Source organism: Acanthopagrus latus, chromosome 23 (assembly GCF_904848185.1).
Source record: "Acanthopagrus latus isolate v.2019 chromosome 23, fAcaLat1.1, whole genome shotgun sequence".
NCBI classification, from domain to species: Eukaryota; Metazoa; Chordata; class Actinopteri; order Spariformes; family Sparidae; genus Acanthopagrus; species Acanthopagrus latus.
The window spans coordinates 13,838,013-13,854,988 of NC_051061.1; the positions used below are offsets into that span (position 1 = coordinate 13,838,013).

The 16,976-nt window shown below is 42.3% G+C and overlaps 2 protein-coding genes across 6 annotated transcripts; one reads left to right on the top strand and one right to left on the bottom strand.

The window, feature by feature from the left end:
• Positions 1-200: 200 nt before the first annotated feature.
• On the bottom strand, positions 201-9,621 carry LOC119014246 (proton channel OTOP2-like). Of its 2 annotated transcripts, XM_037089250.1 has the most exons (9): positions 9,592-9,621; positions 6,246-6,312; positions 3,771-3,822; positions 2,924-3,294; positions 2,678-2,814; positions 2,518-2,576; positions 1,675-1,844; positions 743-1,587; positions 201-653 (listed from the first exon to the last, which is right to left on the bottom strand). In XM_037089250.1, exons 2-9 carry the CDS (start codon positions 6,277-6,279, stop codon positions 483-485), a joined length of 1,839 nt encoding a protein of 612 aa, XP_036945145.1. In that variant the 5' UTR covers positions 6,280-6,312; positions 9,592-9,621; the 3' UTR covers positions 201-482. The 2 variants fall into 2 exon arrangements, with proteins under 2 accessions (XP_036945145.1, XP_036945146.1); XM_037089251.1 differs by lacking the exon at positions 6,246-6,312 and having other exon boundaries at positions 9,592-9,620.
• ush1ga (Usher syndrome 1Ga (autosomal recessive)) lies at positions 6,314-16,718 on the top strand. Of its 4 annotated transcripts, none has more exons than XM_037089258.1 (5): positions 6,314-6,336; positions 8,593-8,745; positions 13,188-13,641; positions 13,885-14,681; positions 15,359-16,297. In XM_037089258.1, the coding sequence occupies exons 2-5, from the start codon at positions 8,678-8,680 to the stop codon at positions 15,360-15,362; spliced, it is 1,323 nt and encodes a 440-aa protein (XP_036945153.1). In that variant the 5' UTR covers positions 6,314-6,336; positions 8,593-8,677; the 3' UTR covers positions 15,363-16,297. The 4 variants fall into 4 exon arrangements, 3 of the variants coding, with proteins under 3 accessions (XP_036945153.1, XP_036945152.1, XP_036945151.1); XR_005072906.1 differs by lacking the exon at positions 6,314-6,336 and adding an exon at positions 16,365-16,718 and having other exon boundaries at positions 8,252-8,745; positions 15,359-15,413; XM_037089256.1 differs by lacking the exon at positions 6,314-6,336 and having other exon boundaries at positions 8,253-8,745; positions 15,359-16,298.
• The last annotated feature ends 258 nt before the right edge of the window (positions 16,719-16,976 follow it).

Sequence of the window (16,976 nt, forward strand, 5' to 3'; positions counted from 1 at the left end):
GTCAATCAAGTTATTGTTCTATCCATAATAATCAAGCAAATTGCTAGCATCTGTAAAGTAGGTGCTAGCTAAATGTAGCTACTCTCAAACATTAGTTAGATCTTCCAAAATAGCTAATTCATACCATAGTTTTTTCATTGGTTACTGTTACAACTGTTACAACTGTGTCTACTACAAATAATATGTATTATTCACTTCACTCATTTTATTGCCTTTATTTTGTGCATACAGAGCATGAAAAAGAAATCAAGATTAGCTTCACAATTGATTTTTTTTACTTATGAAAATAACATTTTGAAATACATTTACATCACATATACAGACTATAATGGGAGATGAGAGGATTGTATTTTATTTGTGTCATTATCTACTTGACAGATGTATAGAGGAACGAACCATCATCACATATAAACTACAGTTTATACAAAACAGCTTTATAATGCTAAAACAGTTTGCTGTACACATTGTTTGCGCCTGCAGCATCATGAGGTCAGGAAAACCTCAAACAGACTGGCAACTGAGTGCATGCGGTAAAAGATGCCAAAAGGAAGTCCAATATTCACAACGGCAGCCCACAAGTTGAATTGGTAGAATTCAGTTTCGGTGTCGTGGTCAAACTGGGGTCTGGCTCCGAACGCCGGCATGATCCAGAGCTGTCAACCAAAGAAATAAGAGAAAACTATGAGTATTTGATGAGTTTGAGAAAAGTGAATTTGAGAGTGTGACAGGGAGTGGTACTCACTATGATGTTGCCCAGCAGCAGGAACGCACAGACTTCCTTAAGCACCCGCCTCTTCCATATCAGTTTGTGTCTGTGCTCTTCCTTGTGGCTGTGCAGGTTGAATGCCGTGGGCACCGGGCTGGGCTTTTTGTCCATATCTGATCCCTCGAGGCTCAGCTCCTTGCTTGGCTGCAGCACATATGGATTTGCCATCACTGTGTCCACCGGGTGCACCTCGTGGTAGGGCTCCCGGTGTAAGCCTTCGATGATGAAGAAGTTCTGCAGGCCGAGTTGGATCACCATCAGGAGAGCTCCCGTCAGGTTGAGCCTGTTCAGGTGGCCTTTGGCTCCGGTTCCAACCATGGCTACGATAGTGAAATAGCTGATGACGATCTGCCCCAGTGAAGCTCCCACCAGCAGCCCAACATCCAGGCTGCGTGTGGGGTTTTTATCCGTCACGTGCTCCCGGTGGTCCACTTTGTAGATGACGCAGCCGACCACAGTGGACACAGACATCAGCGTCAGGATCACTATGTTCATGACAAAGTGGATCATCACGGCGTAGTCTTTCGTGTCATCATCATGGCTATTGTGCATCTCCATCTCGTAGACGATGAAGGTTGCCAGGCCTGCCACCACTAAGAGAACTCCTGCCACGGGGCCGAGGATTGCGTCTTTTATGTGGAATTTGATGTGGTGGTGGCCGCGTTCCTCTAGTAATCTACCAACGTTTTTCCACAAGACGTAGGCCATGGCAGAGGCAAAGAGACTGTACTCGATGTTGAAGGGGTATAAGTAGTAGTAGGCCTCTTTGAACACGCTACATGAAGTGTGGCTGCACTTGCACTTATCGTCTCCATAACTGGCTGTAAGACACAACAGGGAACAGGTTGAGATGTCTGATATTGTGGTGTTTTATCAGCCACTTGATCTATTTTGATTGCTTCAATTACCTCCTTTGATGTACAAGCCTCGTCCGTGGATCTTAGTGGCGTTGCTCGGATATTCAGGATATTCAGGATATTCAGGATCTTTGGGAGCCGTCGTTTGGTGAACGGACTCCTCAGTGACAGCGGTCATCCACACAACTAGGTTTGTGGAGAGGGTGAGCATCAGCCCACAGCTGAATAAAACCAAACAAGAGGGCAGAAGCAAGTGTTGATGAGCAGAGGCAAAAAATAGCGTCAGAAAGCTGAACGGAACTAACGTGATGTCAGATTTAGTAATTGCTCTTCGTTTAATTTGGTTTTCAGCTAACAAAAACCACTGGGTCTGGAGCAAACAAGAAGTAATGTAGGCGCTGCTCAAGGATAGCATAATAAAGTAATTATATAAAAAATTATAAGCAGGCGCCTTTCCTGCTTTCTAGTAATGAAGTCCATAGGTAAGGTTAGTAGAATCCTTAACTCATGGATAATCCTTAATATTTCAACACTGATGAGTACTAAAAGGACTGATGAAGACTCTTCAGAGACAAAACCTTCAGGCTTATCCATGAGTTGACAAGGGATTTATGTTGTTTAATACTTTATTGATTTAAGTGCATGGACACAAAAGAAAAAACACGCTTCTCTCCGCAACACCGATCAATCTCTGTTTCGAGGTTCCTTCCCTTATCTCGTAGTTGGCGTGTAAACAACGTCGACTTCCCTGACATTGTTCCTCTTGAGATTTTATCCTATGCTGTTCCATATTCCATTTCTGTCAAGTTAAAGGTGCCCAGTTTGTTTTTTTTTTTGGTGAGGATATCTTAATCAGAAGAGAAAGCAATTTATAAGAATCTGTCAATCACCTACCGTGTAATGTTCCTCTGCAGCTGCACGCAGTCCTTGGAGTGGACCCAGAAAAAATACGTCTGCAAATTGATCGTACCATTTGATTAGTATTTTGAGTGACACAAACTTGAGTGCCTATTAAATGTCTTGGTAATTTGTGCATTTTCTTTGCATGCTTTACCTGCACAATTATGAAGACAACTTGGATCACAGGGAATGCAACTTTAACAGCGGAGTCACAGTGAAGGTATCCCACGTAGCTGGCTATCTTGAAAATGTCCATGATGATGCTCAGGAGCCCAAACAGCACAAGTCCTCCTGAAGGAGCAAGAACATGCAGATGTAAAAAGAAAAAAAAAAAGCAGGGAAAGTGATTGAATTATTCAAAATTGCTCTTTAATTAAGAAGGAAATTAACAGCTTTTTACCCCTTAGCCATATAGGTCCAGCGTGGGCATCCTTGTATACAACAGACCCTTCGTACTTGGCTGTGTAGAAGACGTAATAAATCATCCAGGTGGTGGTGAGGATTAGGAGGATAATGAGGAAAATCTGCAGGTCAGGGGTGCTGATGTTTACATTTTTGTAAGCAGTGCCACTGGCCAAGGCACAGCCCAGGATCAGGATGTTGACGCAGATGATCCCGGACAGCATCCATCCCCAGTTCCGACCTCGCTCCCTCGCGACCCCGCCGGAAGAGCCATTCAGGTCAGATTGACACGAGCTCCCCGCTTGACCCGCCACACCAGTGTTGTTGGACAGGTGGGCCTCTTCCGCCTCCGCGTCTCTGGCTGTCATGCTGCATGGTTGACAGGGACCCCCGTCGGTCAGACAGTTACATAGATAACCAGGGTTCAAACACATCTTCTCTCTCCGCTCACTACTGCATCTGGTTACAGGTTTAACAGCTACACCCTCTCCCAGGCTGCCTTTAAAGGCAGATCCCGCCCAGGTGAAACCTTTCCACAGGAACTAAATCAGCATAATTGTCACCCTGTCAGTGTCACACAAAGGAGCAGCTTCGAATTAATACATGAGATTTAATTTCCAAGTTTTTGCAAGTAAATAGGCTAGACTGAGTGAGACACTACAAACATGTTTGCATGGATCAGCTGTGTCCCTCTCCAGCTCAGATAAAATCAAGATTAAAATCAGAAGAAGGGAAACATACATAAATCAGAAGAAGGGAAACATACACACACAAATCGAATAACTAAATCACTGAAGCAGGAGAGACACTGACTGAAAAGTTCAGAGAAGGTTTCAGGAGCCTACCTGATGCTGAGTGATCCTGAGAGGCAGTCTGATAAGCCATGGCTTTTATATGCTGTCAAAAAGGCGTATGAAGGGTCATAAATGTCAATAATCTGTTATGAACAACACCATATTATTACCAAACACAGCGTGTTTTGCACAAAATAATCATGTAAAGTTCAAAAGACATTTCCCAGAAAAGCTTTTTTTTTCTTGCAAGCTCCAAAATACAAAGAACCGGTTTCTTTTGTGATCAGCAGCAATTTTTTTGATATGACATGATACATTTTTTTTGTTTAACCCCTGCCGTTTATTGGAAAGATTTTAGCAGCATGTGCCAAATAAATGTTGCGTAAAGGGAGAGCAGACCTGCGCGTGACTTGTCTTATCAAACCATTTTTCCATGATTGTTTTGCATTTATGAACTTTAGGGGCTTCGTGTTGTGTTTTTTGGCTGCAGCTGCGCCTCACAATCCAGAGTCTTTAAAGAGGCGCAGCATTTGTTAATCTCCCGTCTTTTTTTACTCAGTGCTTGAAGGGAATACTTTCAGTATGTTAATGCTATTCATGGCTCATTGAAGAGATGTGTGCCTGTCTCTGGAAAACACCTGGGGTGCAATACATGAAAATCCTGTCCACTATCTGTGCCTATTGTTATGGAAGTTTCAATTGGGCAGTGCATCTGAGAGGTCCTGTTTCTTCTGCAGCTGTGCTTGTTTTAGATTTACATCAACAGCTTTTTTTCAATCAGGGCGCGGCAACACTCACTCATGATCTCCGTCTTTGTTTGCACTCTTTCTTAATACACTGTACCACCAGTAATGTGAAGTTTCAACAAGGAACAATTGTTCATTCTGGACTAACAATGACGCCAAAGTTAGTCTCATTCTTGCTTACGCGTCAATCACAGTGCGTCAATCTCAAGTAATGCTCTCCTGCTGTCAGATACCTGCAGTCGTTATTTCCTGCTCAGACGAGTTCTTACAACTTCGGCGAACTGGATGGATTGGTGACGAGTGGGTTTTCAGAAATGTTTACAGATTTTATCAGGGTTGTTAAAAGTCAACAAAGTTCACACTTGAGTAAAAGTTAAGATAGCTTATCCAGTTAAAATATATCATTTTGTAAGATGATAAATGCACGTAAGTGTCAGAAGTCGAGGTGAAAGTTAATAATATATTTATTTAAGTTTATATAAGTTTTTGGCTCTGATGAAGCATTTAACCTGCCAAGTAACTAGTGACTAAAGTAATCTAATAAATGTAGTGGAGTAAAAGCACAAAAGTTGCCTCCAAAATGTGAAGAAAACTCTATAAAGTAGCAGAAAATAGAAATATTAAGTACAGGTATGCCTCAAATTTCACTAAGCACAGTATCTAAGTAATTTTACTTTTCTGGATTTTATAACATGCAGATGCAAATATATATAACAGCCATTAAAGGTCCAAGTTATAAGATAGTTTGTAGATGTTGAGTCTCATTCCCAGCTCGTCAGACACAGATGCAAACCCAAAATATATTTGGTCGCTCCATATGGCTGCAAATATACACACAAGAAGCAAGGTGAGACTCAAATCTTGTTTTAGTGCCTGCAGCCATAAACATTATGTGCGCGGTTAATAAATGACACTCAGTTGCAGCAGCTCTAGCTAAAGCAGGCTAATACATCAGCCCTGCTATAGATCATGACTCCATGAAGTCTCGATTCAGCTTTATGAGGATTTATAGCAGAACTGTTGAATTTGCAGTGGTGGAATGTCAATATGTACAAGTACTGCACTCTCAGAGGTGAAGAATGTACTTTGTGACACTACAAACATCTGACAGAGTTTTACATAATAACATACAGCAGTAAAACAAACCTTAATGCAGCTGTTATATTAAAATTCCAACACTGATACGGAGCATTTCGCTGCACAGTGAGTTCTTTTCATACTTAATGTACATTTTGTTGACTTTAGTTATACCCTTTAATTCAAGCAAGGCTTTAGATGTAGGACTTTAAATACTGCACTACTTTAACATGCACTGCAGTATTTTTGGAATGTAACTAAGGACATTCACACAAGTAAGGTGCTTTCTCGATTTCTAGGTGGATAGACTTCCACTCCTCTGCATTTTTGAGGCTCATGGTGTACTTTTTTCACTCCATAGCCCTTGATTCATAACTGAAGTTACTCTCTCCAAAATGCAGCCTAGGCCTTTTTTGTAAATGTGTGTGAGACAAACCTTCGTGTGATAGCATAATTACAACTAAAGAGGCACTTTTAAGATTTACCGTATTTTTGTTTTCGGGTCAAAATCATTTTCAATGGGAGTTCTAGGGACACTTTTATGCTAGCATCAAAATCGCTATTTTTAAAACAATAAAAAGGCTCGACACAACATGAAACTTTGCTCGTAGTATCACCAGGGTCTCTACACATGAACACCAGCACTGAGAGCATTGTTTGTGTACACAGAGTTTACTAAAAAGAGAGTTTTTGAACAACTCACCTGAGCAGTAGCTTGTTCCGCTAGCCGACGTCATGGCAGCCCACACGTGACGATTCCATGACGACGGCTAGCGGAACAAGCAACTGCTAACGTGAGTTGTTCAAAAACCTTCTTTTTGGTAAACTCTGTGTACACAAACAATGTTCTCAATGCTTGTGTTCATGTGTAGAGACCCTGGTGATACTACGAGCAAAGTTTCATGTTGTGTCGAGCCGTCTTAGTGTTTTAAAGTAGCGATTTTGATGCTACCTTAAAAGTGCCCCTAGCACTCCCATTGAAAATTAGCCTGACCTGAAAACAAAAATACAGAGAATCTTAAAAGTGCCTCTTTCATCGTAATTATGCTTTCACACAAAGGTTTGACTCATATACATTTACAAAATAAAGCCAAAGTTGCAGTTTGGTGAGAGTTTCACTTTAATGCAGACGTTATAAAAATATTCAACACTGAGCTGCGCAATGAGTTCTTTTCATACTTAATGCACATTTTGCTGATATTAGTTACACCCTTTTATAGAAGTAAGGCTTTAGGACTTTAACTTGTAGTGCAGTATTTTTGTGGTCGTAGTACTTTTGTGCAGTGATGGAATGTAACTAAGCACATTCACTCAAGTGCGGTAAGCAGCTTTCTAGATTTCTGGGTAAATATACTTCCACTCCACTGCATTTCTGAGGTTCATGGTGTACTTTTTTCACTCCGCAACCCTTGTGTCGATAATTTAAGTAACATTTTCATATTTGTATCTCTGTTACTAGCTTCAGAAAAGTCTGAATATTGAGGGCAGGCCTATAATTTTAACCCATAGTATACAGTTTATACATACAGTATGTGTTAATATGTGTACTTTTATAAACTTTTTAGACATTTTAAAGACTTTTACTCAAGTATTATTCATATGGGTGACTGAGTTTCAGAGTTGTTGGGGCCACTTGTGAGGCGTTGACCCAACCGGCTTTTGTATGGGATGTTAGGGCTAGGTGAGCTCAGGTGTGAAGAGTTGTCAAGCTGTTTCGGGAGAGAACTCGGTACAGTGTTGTAGGTGGCTGATAAGAAATCCCGAAGGCCCCCTCCTCTGATCAAAGAAGGCCGTTCCGGTTTGACATGGAGGGATTCCTTTACTCCTCTATCGAACCATCTCGTCTTTGTCCTCAAAGGAATGTTTTTCTCCTTCAGATTTAAGTGGACAGCGAAGTCTTGACCTGAGGAGTTGGCCCTCCTGTCTTGTGCCATTAGCTAAGGGAGAGGTTGTTTTCTGTGCATTCCTGGCTGCATTGAACAGCATAAAACTACATTACTCACGGTGTCAGTTGGTTCACAGTGAACTGGGATATGACGTTTATTGAAGATCCTCCTGAGTTTCTCAGATATTCCTCTGTTTTACAATTTCCATTTATCTGTTTATCTGTAAAATTTGATTCCTTTTCACTCCCATCTCCTCTATTTTACTGATAATTATGTTGTGTGGCCTGCTCTCTTCCGGGTCACCAAAGTGGAGACAAGGTCGTGTTGCTCGGAGCACCACTTGGTGATGCCTCGGCCTGCTCAGTCATCCTCCTGGATCCACAGACTTTACATAATACTATAATTTGTATCAGACACTCTGTCAATACAACTTGTAAACTGTGATTTTGTTGTTCATTTCTGTGCACGTGACATCTATCGCATGTCCGTCCATCCTGGGAGAGGGATCTCTCCTCTGTGGCTCATCCTGAGGTTTCTTCAATCTCATTTATTCATTTATTTATTTATTGAACATGGCAAGTTTGTGCTGGGGACAGAGGATGTCGTTCACTGCACAGATTGTAAAGCCCATCCAGGCAATGTGACATGAGGAATGACCATGTTGTTACATTTTTTCCTGCTCTGGATCTTTAGACCAAGGCTCAGTCAGGGGTGGTCACAGGTTTTAAGTGCTCCCCTGATGTACTTCTAAGGATGATGTCTTTTTCAAGTCAATATTAGGAGCCCCAGGTGGGTCCAAGTCAAATCCACATTCTTCTTATGTTATATGATTGGATATATCCTTAATGTTCCTACTTGATGAGTTTGTTACATCAATTATAACGTCAGTGTCTACCATGGAGGGGTTATCTGTCGTGTCCACGGGGCTGTGTTGGAGCCTCTCGGCCACAGGGAGCACTGTTCCCGGTCTCCCCGGAGACCACCGACGCGCTTAGCCCCCGGAGCTCCTCCGCGGATCAGGAGTGAGGAGGGCACGGCGGCACGGCGCGGCACTTCAGCCGCTGGACGACGATGAGGCTGCTGGTGCTGGCGGTGAAGGTGGAGGTGTTATCGACCGGGAATGGAGTCGAGCAAGGCGGACTAACCGTGCACCATGAATGACAGGTACCACAAGGCGGCCCGGGACGGCTACCTGGACCTGCTGAAGGAGGCGACGCGGAAGGACCTGAACGCGCCGGATGAGGATGGCATGACACCGACGTTATGGGCTGCGTACCACGGCAACCTGGAGGCTCTGCGGCTCATCGTGGCGAGGGGGTGGGTATATACAACACTAAAGAGACGGCCGTAAACTCCACTCATATGTCAGCCAGTCTGTTTCCACATTGTTCGTCCTTTTTCCAGATATTTCCCGTGTCAGACGAGGCAAATGATAAACATATTGTCAAATGAATAATTATATTTTCTAAGCATGGGCAACTTGATGACGTTTCTTTTGCAGCTGAACCACACATTTACATTTAGGGCATTTAGCAGAGTCAGCCAATGAGAGTAACAAAACACCACCAACAAAGTAGGTCAGCTTTAACAGAGGAGCAGGACTGGCCCTGATATACTACCAACACAGTGATGTCAGAAGTCAACACCATAAATTGGCAGCTCTTTAGTTAAGTTAGGTTAAGTTAAGTTTAGTTAGCCATGGTTTTTTTTTCTTTTTTTTCTTTCCTTTTTTTTTTTTTTTTTAAAGGGTAAGTCCACCCAAACATGAAAAATCAGTCTTATCCACTCATGCTGACCAAAAGTTCTGTGGAGCATTTCTGCAGCCTCAAAACAAAACAGCGCTGCAGCTTTCTCCAGTACACCTGAAGTAGATGAGTAGATGCATATAAGTCAAACCTTCATGTAAAAGCATAATTATGACGAAAGAGGCACTTTAAAGATTGACTGCAGTTTCATTTTTGGCTCAATCTCATTTTCAATGGGAGTGCAAGGGGCACTTTTATGCTAGCATCAAAATCGCTATTTTTAAAACACTAAGAAGGCACAACGCAACATGAAACTTTGCTCGTAGTATCACCAAGGTCTCTACACATGAACACCAGCATTGAGAGCATTGTTTGTGTACACAGAGTTTACTAAAAAGAGAGTTTTTGAACAACTCACCTGAGCAGTAGCTTCTTCCTCTAGCCGTCGTCATGGCTACTCGGGATGGACACGTCTGGGTAGAGTGTATGTTGTTCAGTTGAGCCATGTGTAGAGACCCTGGTGATACTACGAGCAAAGTTTCATGTTGTGTCGAGCCTTCTTAGTGTTTTAAAAATAGCGATTTTGATGCTAGCGGAAAAGTGCCCCTTGCACTGACATTGAAAATGAGTTTGAGCGTAACTATGCTTTTACATGAAGATTTGACTCATATACATTCACAAAAAAAGGCTAGGTTGCATTTTGGCGAGAGTTTCACTTTAAGCCCCAAGATCCCAAACTGCTTTGAAAATACGTTATTCACACTTTTACACATCTTTTCTTAGCCTAAGTCTTCACTGTGGCTGCTAAGCTAAAAACACTAGCTGAAACATATTTTGAAAAATCAGTCTGAGATCTTTAGGCTTCCAGAAACTTAGATAATACTGGACAAGCTGCATGTTTTGTTTCCATCGGCATGAGTCGTGCACATTTAAAGTAATAAGAAACTTTAAATGTGCAATATGTAAGAATTGCCAGTCTGTCAAATTTAGAGCTTTAGTAAGTTAGCCCCGTTAGCTGTGCAACTAGAAGTTCGGACTGTGAGTTCGGCACCAGGGGAGAATTAGTGTTCACTCTGCAGGCTCGGGTGCTTTGGGCTGGAATATGGCTAGTTGTTTAGCATGCTAATTCAGTAGATATCTCAGCAACATGATACACAGATATGATCATGTCTAGACTGTTATTTAGTCACATTCTGTTGATCATTTCAGATCAATTTGAAAAGTCTTACATATAGCCCCTTTAAGGACAGGGTTTTTATTTGTTCTAACTTTATGATCATCTTCTGTAAGATACACACCATGATTATTACCACTATATTACAGCGGGAGATAGCTGCTGTGCCATTTATACCATGATGGCACCATTCGAGATTAGCTGAGGCTCCTCTCCTGAACGTACCTGCACATGGCTGGAGTCATATAGATAGAGTTGGCCCATAAAAAATAGACAGCGTACATAAAGTATAAGTCATGCTTACATCACAAACTGTCACATAAAAGGGAGAAATTCATGAGTTTGTTATGATGGATTGTTATGGAGAGGCATGGTTGCCTGCCGTTACGTAATTACCTATTTCATTCTGTAATCACAAGAAGGGTAGAAATATCAAATAGATTACACACATTCTGCAGGCTGCATTGTAGTATGATTGCTGGCCAAAGTGAGCAAATGTGATTGGTATTCATGGTCAGCCCATTTCTCATGTTTTCTGGCTGACCTGGTTTTGCTTCTCAGCCAGAAGAAATGGGCTCATTGTGAATCTGCTTAATTGAGTGAAGCTTGTTAGAGACTTAGTGTACGAAGCAAAGACGGCATCATTCATCAGCGTTCAGTTTATTGAACGCAAAACATCACAACTGACCTAAAGTTATTGACATTTTTTTTTTTTTTTTTACGTTTTCTGAAAACACACAAAGCGAGGAAGGCCTCCAGAACAGCGTGATGATACTGATTTCACCATTTCCCACGGAGTAAATGTAAACACTGCTCTGGAGACATTCAGCCACCAAGGACATATTCCTCTATTGATAGCAGGTTACATAAACTCCTGATTGACACGAGGCACTAGAATAAACAATAACAGCTGCCATAATGTTTCACTGAAGCACTGAACTCGTGAGACCCAGGGAGGGTAATGAAGAGAAGTTAAATACTGCTTGACAGTTTCATGGGAAAGATGCTAGCACTGCTATATTTGGCAAATATATTGCGCCGGGCGGGCTGCTGTCACATCAAGCTGTCATAGGAGGTGAAGATGCAAACAGCCCATGATGTGATAAAGAACGAGGGAGGCCTATCAGCGCCGCGGTCAGCATTTTTTACGAGGACGTAAATCATGACGCATAAAGCTATCACGCTGGATGTTCTGTCCCTACGAAAAGCACATTGTTTAATCTGAAGGTGATATTTCATCGAGAAAAATAAAAATCGAGCACAGCTAATTGCTGTTTATCTTTTGATGTCGGTTTGGAGCGTTTTATGAAGCAGGGACGGCGTAATTCTCCTGTTTGATCGTTGGTTATATTATGGCTTCTTCAGCAGTTTGCTGCACACTGTCCATCCTGCACGCTGATGTTTGAACTTGAACAACCCCTGATCTTAAACCTGCGTTTGCTTTTTTTTTTTGGTTTTTCACTTGGCTGATAACCACTCTTATATTTACTCTCTTTCCTACTTTGCACTGCATGTACTGAAAAATGATTTCACACAGGATAAATAAAGAAGGCCCTGCTATCTCACCTCAGCAGAAATTCACCCGAAATGTTCAACTGGAATGAAGAAGTGTTGTCCGTGTAAACACAGCCACTGCTATGCACGATCGTGGCAACTTTCATTCAGATTTCCTGTTGAATATATAACTAGACGTTTTATTTTCAGCCACCACATATATCCTGTCCAGACCAAAAAGAGACGAGCAGGGGGGGGGTCTCAAATCAGAGACTTGTGCCAATCGCTGCCCAGGTTGGGTTCTGACACACGTTCCCTGTGAAAACCTCACAACGCAATCCATCAATAATACATCTGCGCTTCGACAGTGGCTTCACCTCCATCGTATGAAATATTCAGCAGTCTGTAGGTGGCTACGCTGGAGGACAGGGACGAGACACACTGAAGAACAGTGAAGACAACATGTAAACTCTGCGGGCGTAGGGACACCAATCAGAGGAGTCCAAACTGAAAAATGAAAGCATGAATGTAAAGTTAAAATCGCGTCAGCAATATTGAGTTTCTGTGGCAACAAACAAGCTTTATGTATTGTGAAACAATAATTTTTCTTTGTAACATTTTCGATTACCTGTAAGATGCCTAACAGAATACTAGTTTGGGCAAAAAGTGATTTAACACAATAAATGACCTTCCACGGATTTGAGGCTTATGATGTGAGAGAGAAGTAAGGGACCTCCACACACATCTGTCCTCCACAACCAGCTGTGACACCGTGTGTTTTGACTTGGGGAACGCAGCGTGACATCACCGGCCGTGCACAGCGTTGCTTTCTGAGCCACCTACATCGGCCTCCCCTGAAACCTGATACAGGTAGTGTAGCAGAGGTGCTGGCAAACCTGTGGTCATATTACAAACCAGCAACAACAGTGCAGCACACATAGAGGTAACCCGGAGGTCGCAGACTGTCAGCTAAGGGTAAATGTTAGGTATGGATCCTGCATGTAAATTCCTTTTGAAGTGTGATTTCAAGCAAACCTTCCTATTTGAGCAATTGGTCAGGGCCTTATGAAATCAAGGAGCCTACAGAAGCTCTGTGGTTGTTTTTCTGAAAGAGCAACGTGATGTTTAGACTGTAAATTATTAAATGAGGCCCCGTTAACAACCCACGGATGACAGGTCAGTGCTGAAAACATAATAAAAAAAATCACATGCTTACTCATGAGTGAGTCATCTAAACGGACGGCCAGGGAGGCAAACTGTATACATAACCTTTCAAACAGTCTGAGAAAGGAATGAAAATATTTATGCAGGGAATCTGATATGTATATGTTTCTTATGGCCCGCAGAGGAAACCCTGACAAGTGTGACATATGGGGGAACACGCCGCTCCACCTGGCAGCTGCCAACGGTCACCACAACTGCCTTTTCTTCCTGGTGTCTTTTGGTGCCAACATATGGTGTCTGGACAACGACTACCACACCCCGTTGGACATGGCCGCCACAAAAAATCACATGGATTGCGTCCGCTACCTGGATTCCGTGGCTACCAAGCAGACGGGCCTCAACGCCAAGCTGGTCAACAAGCTGAAGGACCGGGCGTTTCGTGATGCCGAGCGGCGGATCAAAGAGTGCGTGAAGATGCAGAAGAAGCACCACAAACGCATGGAGCGGAAGTTTCACAAAGACGCTTCGGAGGCATCGGCGTCGGACGTCATGAGCTTTTCCAGCTACACCAGCAGCTCCATTAGCCACAAGCTGCGAAGCTTAAATGCAGCCACCGTCAGTGTGCCATATTCCCAGGTCAGGATTGATTTGCGTTGATGCATAAGTACATACTTTTGATATCCTATCTCTTATATATACGTATTTATATGAAATATGTTGTATAAAATGTCTGAAAAAATCGAGACCTTTAAATGTATTCTGATAATTTTCAGTGTCTATGTAAAAAATTCTATCTATCTTATTTGAAATGTTTGGTAAATCTAAGCCTTTCATTAGTGACTCTGTCTAAAAGCTGTATTATTATTCATGTTCTGTTAGGCTACTCTCCATGCCACAAACCGAGGGAAGACAAAGATTCAGAGGAAGCTGGAGAAAAGGAAACAAGGAGATGGGACCTTTAAGATCTATGAGGATGGCAGGAAGAGTGTGCGCTCCCTCTCTGGACTTCAGCTGGGCAATGATGTCATGTTCGTCAAACAGGGGACTTACGTCAACCCAAAGGACCGTGGCCGCCGAAACATCCGTGACATGTTCACCAGAGACAATTACGATGCCATTTCACGTGCCATGAGTGAACCGGACCTCCATGGGCCCGATGTGGACTTCTCTGAGATCAGCACTGACTCAGGACATGATTCCCTGTTCAACCGGCCCGGTCTGGGCACCATGGTCTTCAGGAGGAACTATGTGAGTGGGGGAATGTTTAACCTCGGTGGTCAGGATGAGGCCAGTGGGGACCGGTCGGGCAATAATGTGCGTTTACGCAGTCGGCTGCAGCAATACCCAAGTGGAGATGAAGACAGCATCGGCAGTGCACGCAGCCTGCAGGAGAGGAACGTGGAGGAGCTGCCCTGGGACGAAGTCGAACTAGGGCTGGATGATGACGATGAGCCTGAGTCAAGCCCTCTGGAGGTCTTCCTCGCCACACAGAGCATGAGCGAGTTTTTCTCGATCTTCAAGAGGGAGAAGATTGACCTTGAAGCCCTGTTGCTGTGCTCTGACCATGACCTTAAAAGTATCCACATCCCCCTAGGACCAAGGAAAAAGATCTTAGATGCCTGTAAGACACGGCTGGAGACCATAGAGGACCCGGACTGCATGGAGGACACAGAACTGTGAGTGATGAGTTATAGTGCAGTGGGGTTGGGCATTCTGGCAACGTAAGGCGAGGCAAGTTTATGATAAGGGCTGGGCATTTCAGGCAAAAAAATGCTATTTGATAGTCATGGTGAACATCCAGGCACATGTAAATTTAAAGTGCTTAGAAAAAAACATTGTGCCAAAAAGATATTAAAGTGTTCAGTTTTATACAATTCTGCATGTCCTTTGTTCGATGCTTGTATTCAGCATTTGTAAGGGACTGTAATCATGTGGTGATGCTATTATGTAGAGTTCTGTGTCATATTCCATAATCTGAGCGAAGATGAGCTTGTAGATGTTGAACAGAAGAGGCCTGAGAATAGAGCCTTGAGGAACCCCAGAGGAATCTTTGTTAAAGCACCAAATTTAGGTAAATACAAATAATGAGCTATCTAATCATTTTGATCTATTTGAAATGGCCTATGAATTTCCATTAAAAATAGTTATTTGGCGCAAGCTCCTCCTCCACCATGCTGCTAGCATTAATTCACTTTGCACTGTGGATGCGTTCAAGATCAGCCTCGAATCAAGACTCAAATCGTCAATTCGCCCTCCCTCTCCAGTGTAGTATGAAAGTACTGGACATATTTCTTGTTAAGTCATCTTCAGTTAGAAACACAGCGTCTTCCCTTGTCTTCATTCTGTCCTGCAGATAATAAAAGATGTTGTGGACGGCCCTCCTGCTGTGTGCTCATCCAGCCTTAAAGGTCAGTGATGCATTGCGGAGTGAATATGGACACGGAGGACTTAATGATTTTCCTGTCATCGTACCTCGATGGTAACAAAGCAGAAAGGACATTGTCAAGATGAATATGTCAAGTGAAAAGATACGAGTGTCAGATGAATTCATAACAGGATCCCTTTTTCGGTGTCTTGTTAGCCTCAGGAGGATTGTTGAAACTATGGTATGGCATGGTTTAACAAACCGAGAGACAGTTATCAGAGTGCAGTCAGATGCTGGGTCATTGTATGACATGTGGCCGAGCTAAGAGAGAGCTGATTGTGGGATCTGTGTTCCCTGAACTTGTTTGCCCCTGTGGGGTAAATCCAACCACCTCATGTGCCTGCATTGCTTGTGCCTGTGCATTTGCTTAAAAGTGTCTTTTATCAGAAACCTCTGGAGTTTACTATTAACTCTGTCAAGTGTAGTCTGTTCATCCAGAGTCACTCAACTGTTTCCTTACTCATATTTCAACTCTGTGCATGTTTACATACAGCAAGCCATGTCAGTCCAAGTGGGGCTCACTGGCAATGCAGGCCAATTGTTCACTGAGATTAATAATGTAGTGTTGAAAACTATGTAAAACACAGTATCTTTAGATTATTATATACGTGTATATATATACACATACACACACACACACGATATAACATGCTGTTGTTCTAATTCCTGCCTGTTTTGTCCTTATAATATGAGATTTATGAACCTTTTATGGATCATAAAAAGGTAATTAGTACAGTCTTCCAGCTGTTTGTATCTTAAGTAGTTTTTTTAATATAATGTACATCTGCACAGGAGCTTACTTTGATGTTTACCATCCCACATTTTAACATTTTAGGTGGAGTTTAAATAAAGAATACTAATGTTTTCAATGCTTTAAAGTACTTAACTGATGTATCCTCTACTTACTGAACTTTTTGCTTTATTTTGTCAGCAGAGTCACTCACATTGAGGTCACTGTATGCCTTTGGTAAGATATGAGGAGTCCTCTGATATGTTTTTGGGTTGGTGACATGAAGAGGGGTTTAACTTCCATGATTACAGAATGGATTGTTAGGGCTGATTCTGATATTTCTTGGCCATGATCTAATTTCGAACAGAACCACATAAGTAATGTACAGAAGACTTTGAAACAACATTCAGACCATAATGACAGAAAACAAGGATTTAAAAGAACAATTGGTAACGTTTTACAATAACTGACATTAACAAGTGGTACATTTATGGTTAATTTAACTTCAGTTGGCAGATATTTCACATAATTCCCTAAGTTTTCCCGTGATGAATTTTTATTAGTTTTCTTGAGATCACACATTATTTATAATGTTTTCTCAATGATAATAATGGGCCAAACATGTAAATTAATCAAGTTCCTACTTTTGCCTAGTGTAACTAGGTTGCATGTATTCCTGTTTCATTGTACAGTTTCTACATATCAGTGATCATCCTGTCTCACTCTCTACCTATTTACAAGGACATCATTCCAGCCAGGACTTTGTGTCCATGTTTGTGTGAGAGACACACGCAGAGTGGAAAAAGTACTTGTTTT